The 10,220-nt window shown below is 47.4% G+C and overlaps 1 protein-coding gene across 1 annotated transcript; it reads left to right on the plus strand.

Annotated features, from left to right (window-relative positions):
• The first annotated feature begins 212 nt into the window (after nt 1-212).
• BANF2 (BANF family member 2) lies at nt 213-8,313 on the plus strand. Its single transcript, XM_026502841.2, has 2 exons — nt 213-338; nt 8,119-8,313. Exons 1-2 carry the CDS (start codon nt 213-215, stop codon nt 8,263-8,265), a joined length of 273 nt encoding a protein of 90 aa, XP_026358626.1. The 3' UTR covers nt 8,266-8,313.
• The last annotated feature ends 1,907 nt before the right edge of the window (nt 8,314-10,220 follow it).

Here is a 10,220-nt window from a genome sequence, read left to right on the forward strand (position 1 = left end):
TCTCAGTCCATCCAGGTGGGAATGGATGTGTTGAGGTCTTCAGTGCAGGGCACTGCCCCTGACATCTCAAAGTCCCCAATAAATATTGAGTGGTGGAAGGAAGCCTGCCATCTGTCACCCGCATCCCTCGGCAGAGCAGTCCCCCAGTGTCCCCTCTCACTGTGAGAAGCCATCCACCTCCTAACCCTGTTCTCCCACCGCCGTTACAGAAGATGGAGCATATGTCTCCCAGGCTGAGAGCCTTCCTTTCGGAACCCATCGGAGAAAAGGATGTTGCCTGGGTGGATGGGATCAGCCGTGAGCTTGCCATCAATTTGGTCACCAAAGGTTTCAACAAGGTAATTCATTTTTTTCTTATTGCCCCAACTTTGCTCCCCAACCTCTCTTCCCCTAGCCCTGCCAGATGGCAGCCGCTGCTATGTGTCCCTGCAAGGGGCCGTCACAGAGCAGAGCCGCCACTTGGCAGAGTGCCACTTGCTTCAGCGCCACTGACCCCTCATGCTTGGGCAGCCTCGAGGGCCAGTAGATGATGGGCAAATTGAATGGCTTTGGCTCAGAGCAGCTGGGCCGGGCATGATTCACTTGGAGTTCAAACACTCAGAGGTCAACAGAAGTGAGCCGGCCGCCCGAGTCTGGGGCTGGGCTGTCAGGATGGATGATTTGTGCGCACTTCCCACCTCCATGAAGAGACTCATGGGGTCTCCCCCGCCCCACCAGGGCACCAGCTTGGCAACAGCAGGTGGAGTAACAGCAGACTGGGGTCTACACCAGAGTAAGAGGATAGGAGTTTTTCTAAGATGTCACTCACAGCCCAAGAATGGCCTCAAGGGTATCCCGTGGAATCGGAACGTTCTTTTCTATATAATTATTTGTTTTTATGGTGCTCTTAAAAAGCTGCTTGGAACTTTAGGAGAGCATGGGAGACGATCCCAAAGAGAACCCAAAGAGAGTGATCACATACAGAGGCAGATGGGAATTCACATGGAGCACTGCACGCTCGGTTGAGAGATGTTGCCCACAGCTATAGTTTCTAATGTGGGTCTATACCACGGTGCAGGAAAACATTGCAGAAACGCCCAGCAAGGCTGGGAACTGTTGCTCGCACGGCTGGTCATCAGTTTGGTGTGCGCCTGCATAGGGCACGGCTGTTTCCAGGGGGTCTCTGAACTACTGGGCCTCTGGTTTTCTGGTTGACACGCTGCTTATACCAGTTGTGAAATATTCTGAATATCAACGCAATCTACAGGCCCATTTACTATCCACTAGGTGGTATTGCCAGGAAGCTGGAGCTCCACGATTGAGGTAGATTGGATTCTTTCCTCCCAGATAAAGGACATGGGACCCTTCCCAAGCAGGTAGTGAAGTAAGCAAGTCTGGTTAGGGAAGACATTTTAAATTAAAAATTTCCTTTTTAAACGAAATGATTGTCCCTTTTTCTTTTCTATTGTGGTGTAACGCACCAACATTGATATGAAGGGTTCAGCTCAGTGAATTTTTACATACACACACACACACACACACACACACAGAGACACCCCCAGATTCAGGGACTGAATACCTCCAGAATGCCTGATGATCCCCTTGTATCTCTCCCCCGTCAATGCCATCCCCCACTCTCAGAGATACCCATTATTCTGGCTTCTCCCCACTTTGATTTAATGTTTTTTTGCTGCTGGTCAGCCAAACACAGCATTTTAAAAATATTTCTATTCACATACAGTGAATTTCACCTTTTTTAGTACACAGTTCTGCAAGGTTTGACAAGTGCATGCAGTCATGAAGCCACTACCACAATCAAGCCATAGAACAGTCCCGACACTTCAAAATGTTGCTCTGTGCCCTTCATATTCCCCACCCTCAGTCCCTGACAACCACTGATTTGTTTTCTGTCCCTACAGTTTTGTCTTTTCCAGCATAACTGTGTTTTAAATGAGGATTACAGGTGGGGCAATAGACATGTTTCAGATTAAGGAACGAACAAATAATGGGAAATTTTCAGGCATTCCAGAACTTGCTACACAGATTCAGGGCTGTAGAGAAGAAGAAACCATTTTCCTCAATGTGGCCAGGCCCCTCTTATGCTCACGACCTCCTGGTGAGAATGGTGACCAGCACGCCACTCCCAGGCCCGACTCATTCCTCGGATCACTAATTCCAAGCACTAACTTAAGGGATCTCACCTTTCTCCTTTGCTTTGGGCCCTCACTCACCTGCGAACCAGATGAGGGTTACTAGTTGCACTTCACAAAGGAGAAGTTGGTGCCTTGATCAAGGTCCCGAGTGAGGTTGAGGATGGCAGGGGATCGTGTTGTCACAAACCACATGGGAAGATCTGGGTCCCGGTGGTTACCATGGCAGGGAGGGGGCTGACCCTGGGATTCGGGGGTGAGACTCGTTTCAGAGCTGAAGCCTGGCTGGGCCTGTAAAAGGATCCACAAGACCCGATCCAGGAGATCCAGGCGCATCGGGTGAGGACGGGTTGGTGGGTAGGGCCAGCAGGAAGAGCCTCCAGGGCAGGCCAATCCTGCAGGGAAGGGTCTCAGATTTAGCATATAAAAATGCAGGTGCCTATATATTATTTTAGACTTTTATTTTTAGTGCAGTTTTAGGTTCACAGCAAAATTAAGCAGAAGATGCAGAGATTTCTCATGGACCCCGGTGCCCCCAACATGTACATCCTCTCTCATGAGCCACACCCCCACCAGAGTGGTACATCTGTAACCATCCAAGAACTTATGTTGGCCCAGCGTAATCACCCAGGGTGCATACGCAGAGTTTCTGTGGGTTTGGACAAATGTTCAATGACACATATCCACCATTATAGTAACATACAGAGCTGGTTCAGTGCCCTAGAATCCTCTGAGCTCCTGGATTTTTATACCCTGCCTCCAGGAGACCCTAGGGAGGGACACCTGTCTGGGTCTCATGCAATCCTTTGTCTTTGCTGGCCTCTGCATGGGTCTAGTTGTCCCTTCCCCCAGCTATGGCATGACTTTTCTAACTATTGATTCTTCTATGGATTCACCTAAGTCTCTTCAGGACCTTGACAGTCAAAAATGTGGCTTCATTCTCTCTGAGGTATTTTGTGCCTGTCCTCCTCCCAGGCAGTCAGCCTTGTCAGACCTAGATCTTGGAGAATCTAGATCTCTACTGTCTGATATGGTGGCCACTGGCCATTGGTACCTACAGAGCCCCTGTCTGAATAGAGATGTGCTATGCATCTAAAGTACACACTGTGGGGGCACCTGGGTGGCTCAGTCATTAAGCATCTGCCTTCGGCTCAGGGCGTGATCCCGGCGTTATGGGATCGAGGTCAGGCTCCTCTGCTGGAAGCCCGCTTCTTCCTCTCCCACTCCCCCTGCTTGTGTTCCCTCTCTCACTGGCTGTCTCTATCTCTGTCAAATAAATAAATAAAATCTTAAAAAAAAAATAAAGTACACACTGTGATTTTAAAGATTTAGGATTTTAAAGTACCCCTCCCAATGCAAAGCATCTCATCAATAGTTTTTTTTTACTAATTACATGTCGAAATGATATTTGTGACGTATGAGAGAAAATAAAGCATACTGTCAGAAGTAATTTCACCTCTTTCGTCCTCCCTCCTTTTTCCTGTGACTACTAGAAAATTAAAAATTATATATGTGGCTGGCCCACATTAAATTTCTACTGGACAGTGCTGGTCTAGATTTAACAGCAGAAGGGCTGCAAGGGACAAAGGAAGGACCTGGAAGGGAAAATACGTTGGTGCACAAAACGCTCAAGAGGCTTTCCATGGCCCAGCTCTCGCTCTGTCTTATGTTCCCCACCCCCACCCGCTCCGGTATATACCCAAGCCAGACAGTCCATGAGTCACAAACACAGACGGGGCCACCCGCCTGCAGGCCTCTCTTGAAATGGACATTCACCCCCTTCAGGACCCCATTCACAACGGACCTTCTCTGGGAAGAAAGCCTTCCTTCTGCCCGCCCACCCCAGCCTAACAAGCTCCTGCTTCTGAACACTGAGTATTCAATAGGACCCCTTGCTGTGACATCTGTCCTGTTGACTCTTCTTTCCACACATGGCCTGAGAGCCCACACTCATTATGCTAGAGAGGCACAACTTGCCTTTGGGGCTCTTCCACATCTCCTGGAAGCATAGGATGGTTCTACGATCTTTGTACTCCTCTTCTCCCTATGAACACACTGCCCAGGGATGAGTGAATTTCCAGGCACTCAGTAAATTCAGGGCCTTTGAGCAGTGCTCTATGCGGCAGGTGCATTCGTTGGGGGGATAACCCTGAAGTTATCCAACAGCAAGGAAGTAAGTTTACCATCCCAGAGAATCTGGTTTCGTTCAATGTTCTTTGATGATACTATAAAGTCCTATCCTTGAGCCTGAATCTTCCTCCTGAAAGATACTTGGAAGATCAGGAAGGGTTATATGTTCTGGGTACCCACCTGCTCCCTAAGCCTCTCCTAACAGCGGGATTCATGCATGATGTCTGCTACATGTCAGGCTCTGTCCTCAGTGCACTACTTGTATCTCATCAAATCATCAGAAAATCCTATAAGGTATACTATTGCACCTTCGTTTTACAGATGGGGAAATAGGCACAGAGTAGCTGTGTGACTTGCTCAAAGTCACTCGGGGTGAGAGAAGTGAAATTTGCATCTGGGGAGACAGTCTCTGGGGGTGGGGGGTACTCATGCAGAGGCCCCCAGTGCCCAATGTCTGGGCCCTGCAGGGAGTCAGTCATGCAAGTTTGGGGTTACCCTGCATAGGGTTGCCAGATGAAATACAGGGACCCACTCTGTTAAATGTGAATTTTAGTTAAACAAATAATTTTTTAGTATATCTCGGGGAGACATGGAGAAGAAAGAAGGGGCAAGCCCTGCACTGGATCGAGCATTCGCACTGGAGACAAGGAGTTTTAAACCAGAAATGACCGAGAGGTACTGGATTTTCAAGATTGTCACTGGCTACCAGTGGCCATGAAGACTGAAGAGCCAGCATCCGGTTAGAGATAAGAGAGTTATTTGATCCCCCCATGAAGTCTTGTGGCCACGTAAGTGCAATCACTCTAGGCTCCGAGGAGCTGGCAGGCAGCTCCAGGCAGAGATGTCAGCAAAGCCTAAGAATCAGCGAGGGCCGAACACACGGATGTGTTTGCAAAGGCCAGGTGACGGATGGAAGGTACACACTTGTGGAGAGCATTGCATAACCTGCAGGGTGTCAAATCACTATGTTGTACATCTGAAATGAATGTCTGTCAACCGTACTCAAAAAAACAGTTGAAAAGAAAAGGCCAGGTGTCACAGTGAAGACGGAAAATTTTCATTGGCATGGACCAGGACCAGCCACCTAGCACTAAATGAAGATATGAGGCCCCTTGTTCCCCTATCCTGAGGGCTTCAAATGGCTGTAGCAGAGCATTAAACCAAGGGGGCCCTCTGTCCAGGGTGTGGGAGTAGGCCCTGTCTGCCCAACATTCCCACATCTCTGCATCAGCCTCCCCACAGCCAGATTTTTGTAAGCTTTGGTCCAAGGAGGGAGAGGTGAGAGATTTCCTCCTCCTTAATTAGGGGCTCACTTTCTGGAGCCAGCAGAGAAATGGAACAGGCTTTGGACAGGGCTGTGATGGGGACCCATTGACGATGGGTTCCCTTGGGAGCAGGGTGAAGTGAGCTAATTTCCCTCCCCACTTCTGGAGGGTAGCAGAGCTAGCGGATGAGGGACAGTCAGGTGGCAACTTGGTTCCAGAGGCCATGAGAAGAGGCCCTTCTTCCTGCAACGTTCCTGGAAAATTTACCTCTGGTCCTACATGGTATGCATTCCCTGGCTTCCAGGCGCTGAGGCTGGTGGGATGTGGAGGCTCTGATCACCCAACCAGCTGATGCCAACAGCGGGGCCTCCGAAAGGGCAGAGGCCGCCATTGGTGAGAGACCAGATGTGGACAGTTGGGATGGGCAAGCCTGGGACTCAGGAAAACAGGAATCAACCCCTTGGATTCTCAGTGATTCCATCTGGAGAATGGGACAGGGTTAAAATGTGCCAGGGGTCTGGAGCCCATCAAAGGTACTCAAGAGCCACTTGCTATTATCATTATTATTACTGTTATCTATCATCATCACTAATATTCTTTCTCCCGGGACAGAGCTCCTTGTTCCTTGATCCTGTAACTCACTTCTGCACACCCCCCCACACACGCCCACTGCAGCACCTGGCTCAATTAACATTCAATGTTAATAATTCAATGTTGAATTAAAAAACATCTCCATAAAATCACCACTGACAATATGAGGATACTGATAAAGTAAAATGAGATCGTTCTAAGCAACAATACGGCTTTTCAAAAAAGATGATTCAAGTAGCAGTTAAAATGACCATGACATACTGGCTGTTTTTTTAATCTTTTCAACAACTGGACCATGACTAAAAATAAGAAAGTCCAAGCTCCAACAGCTTGGGTACATTTTACAACTGCAATTCAGCTTTTATTTAATTTCTTTAAAAAAAAATGTTCCCTTTGGTTAAGATGAAGTTTGCTTTGTTTTATGTAACTGAAAGTAAACAGACAGCAGCAGGTTTTCCTGGAGAAGGCCCAGGACTGCAGGCATGGACACTGGTTCTTGTTCATTCCCAGCTGGAGAGCCCCCAAACCAGCCACAAGACACGGGCATTTATGTGACCTTAAATCTCCAAGCTTCACCAGTTAGCAGCTTGGTCAATCTGTGGCCACGTGGACTCGGGCGTCCCTTTCTCCATGTAGTCCTTGCTCCTTATCAATAATCATGTGATAAAATTATAAAGAGATCAGTGAAAAGCTGAAGAACAGTAGTTAGAAAACGAGAGAATGCCGAAGAGCCATCAGTCCAGGTGTACTTAATATTAATTACAAGTGTTTTTCATGCACACAGACTCTTTAGAAGGGAAGGATGGACAAGGTTCATCACATTTTATGTTCTGTGCTCGTCTCACAGGCTAAGCATTCCAGGACATTTTCCTAATGTTCTTACATTGAATCCACTTAATTCAGTTTGCAAGGTGGGGCAGGGCACGCTGTGTGCCTTCAAGCGATGCAGAAACTGAGACCTGGATTCTTGGGGTCCTCACTTCAGGTTAAGTGGGTTGCCCGAGGTCACACAGCTGGTTTGCAAGAACAGACTGGTATTAAGGTGCCCTTCATCTACCACTCCCACGTGCAGCCATCTTGGTTGAAGGAGATTTTGTCCCCAAGGGGACACATGGCAATGTCTGGAGACGGTTATGATTATCCCAATTTGGGGGGTTGGGGGACTGCTACTGGCATCTAGTGGGTAGAGACTGGAGATGCTGCGAAACTTGCTGCAACACACAGGACAGTCCCCACACCCACCCCAACATCACGCAATTACCCACAGTGTCAACAGTGGAGAGGGTTAAACACTCTGCAAGATCGATTGAGAAAGCAATGGGGTAGGGAGCATCTCTGATTCCTCTTTGTGTGTGTGTGTGTGTGTGTGTGTGTGTGTGTGTGTGTGTCTGTGTGTCTGTGTGTCTGTGTGTCTGTGTGTCTGTGTTAAAAAGAAATACTGGGATGCCTGGCTGGCTCCATTGGTGGAGCATGCAACTCTTGATCTTGGGATTATAAATTTGAGCTCCATGTTGGGTGGAGAGATTACTTAAAATCTTAGAGAGAGAGAGAGAGAGAAATACTAGATCAGAGGCCAGAAGGGAGTACGCTAGGCTCTTGCTACTCAAAATGTTGTCCCTGGACCAGCATCAGCGGGGGTATGTTCAAAATGCAGACTTTCAGGCCTCTCTCCAGACTTGGTGAGTCAGAACCTCCTTTTTAACAAGGTCCCAGGTGATTTATGTGCTCATTAAAGTTGAGAAAGACAGGTTCTGGCTTACCCCAGGCTGGACACCCCTCAACCCTGACCCAAGAGATGTGCATTTAACTTGGCCTCACATCTCACCAAGGGCCCATCCCAGAATCCCCATCGCCCTGGTCAGGGGTTCAGGGCCTGCCATCACTGTCCCTCAAACCTGACCTGTGCCCCTTCCTTCGATTTTCACGAGAGTTCTGGTGCTGGAGAAGAGCCAGTTTATTATAACCTTTCCCGTCTTTCTCTCTGCCTCACCCCCTCCCCATAGGCCTACATCTTGTTGGGACAGTTCCTTCTGATGCACAAGGATGAAGTGGAGTTTCAGAAGTGGCTCATCTGTTGTTGCGGTGCCACCGAGTGCGAGGCCCAGGAGAGTTCTCGCTGCCTGAAGGAGTGGTGCTCCTGCTTCCTATAGACACACACCCCCTTGCTCTGACGCCTGGGTAAACGGCGTGCTCTGTACTGGCAGCCAGGCTTGGGGTCATTATTTTTGTGTTTAACTTGAAGGATACACGTTCATTACACAAAGTAGGGCAAGAATACAAAAGAGGACAAACAAAAGACAAATGATCCCCAAATTTGCCACCCAGAAACAACTGTCTGTCACCTCACATGAATATCATGCCAAATAGCTCCGCATAAATTTATAGAAAAGAATCTTTTATTTTAAAATAGGGATTAAGTGTTAAGTCAGTGTATTGGTTATCTATTGCTGCGTAGCACATGAACCCAAAGCACAGCAGCTTAAAACAAACAATTTTCCCTCACACAGTTTCTTAGGGTCAGGAGCTGAGAGGGGCTTAGCTGGCGGTTCTGTCTCTGGGTCTCCCAAGAGGTTGCAAACTGTCAGCTGGGCAGCAGTCATCTGAAGGTTTGACTGGGGCTGGAGGATCCACTTCAAGTCGTTGCACTCACGTGGCCGTTGACTGGAGACCTCAGCTGCTCTTCACGTGGGCCTCTTAATAGGGCTACACATGGCGTGGCATCCAGCTTCCGCCAAAGTGGCTGACCCGAGAGGGAGTAAGAAAGCAAGCAGGAAGCCACAGTACCTTTTATGACCTAGTCTCTGACTCACACTATATCCCTCTGCCTTCTTCTATTTTTAGAAGCAAGTCATTAAGTCCTCAAGAGAAAAGGATTAAACTTTCTTGAAACAGCAACTAAATATGGCGGATATGTTTTTAAGAGCATCATAGTCAGGTTTCTGAGGTATAGTTTATATTCAGTAAAACTTGCCCTTTTTAGGTGTGTAGTTATATGACTTTTGACAAATGCATTGTCCCATAACCACCTCCAGAATCAAGATGGAGAACCCTTTCATTGCCCCAAAGAGTTCCCTAATGCCACCCTGTCGTCATCCCTGTGCCCCTCCCCAGCCCTTGCCAACTAAAGATCTGGATTTTGTCCTTACAGTTTTGACATTTCCAAAAAGCCAAATAAATGTAATCACACAATATGTAGCCTTTTAAGAGTGGCCTCTTTCACTTAGCATAATTCAGCTAATCCATTATACAAGCTTTATAAATTCAAGAAAACGTTGGCAGGTGTTGTTGGTGCCTGGCCCCGTATCCTGTTGGCATTCACTTTTCTAATACAGCCCAGTAATTTCCCTCAGCAAGCACCTGAATAGCCTCTGCCAGCAGAGATCTCTGGTTGCAGGAGTGGGGATCCGCCCATGCACAGGGCAGAGAGGATGTGCCACGGAGTTAACACCCAGTCCTGGGTGGAAGTGACGGCTAAATGCCTCAGCGTCCTTGTGCTTTGGGCGAGACAGCTCTGAGGTGGTCTCTCCCAGCTTCCCAGTGGGGTTGAGCCCAGCTGCCTGCAGGGGCCCCCTGCCCTTTTAACACCCCCAGGTGTTTGCTTTCTTCCTCTCCCACTCTACTGTCAGGGTTTCCTGGGATCACCCCTCTATGAAATATTCAATTTTAGTCTCAGTCTGGTTTGAGAAGAAACCAACTTAAGACAGAAGTGTTAGAATTTAATTTTATTTCAACAGAAGTAAAAAAGTGGAACTGAGAGAATTACTGAACTTCATTGAATTTTTTTCTTCATTACTAGATATAGTCTTCCTAACTCAATTTCTTCTAAGTGTAAAGAATAATATGGGGAAAACAGTAAGAAAGAGGTTAGTATCATTAGGTATATTATATTTTAAACTCTGTTTTTCAATATTAGATGGCATGAATTCCCATTTTAAAAAAAGAAATGAGAGTAAAAAGAAATTAGCATTCTTACTTATTTTTTAAAATTGGCTTTAGTATTATTTTTAACTTGTCAAGGTTTATACCATTTACATGCTTCCCATAAGCTTCATCCCTGCAGTTTGTTCAGTCTTAGTTGTATATTTAAGAGCTTATCATCAATCCA

The sequence above is a fragment of the Ursus arctos genome, unplaced genomic scaffold (assembly GCF_023065955.2).
Source record: "Ursus arctos isolate Adak ecotype North America unplaced genomic scaffold, UrsArc2.0 scaffold_16, whole genome shotgun sequence".
In the NCBI taxonomy this organism is placed as follows: Eukaryota; Metazoa; Chordata; class Mammalia; order Carnivora; family Ursidae; genus Ursus; species Ursus arctos.

Excerpts from the sequence above, each read along its gene's own strand:
- BANF2 (XM_026502841.2), top strand. The coding sequence starts at position 213 with ATGGAGCATATGTCTCCCAGGCTGAGAGCCTTCCTTTCGGAACCCATC. Across the intron at positions 339-8,118 it reads TCACCAAAGGTTTCAACAAG|GCCTACATCTTGTTGGGACA; the intron begins GTAATTCATTTT and ends CCCTCCCCATAG.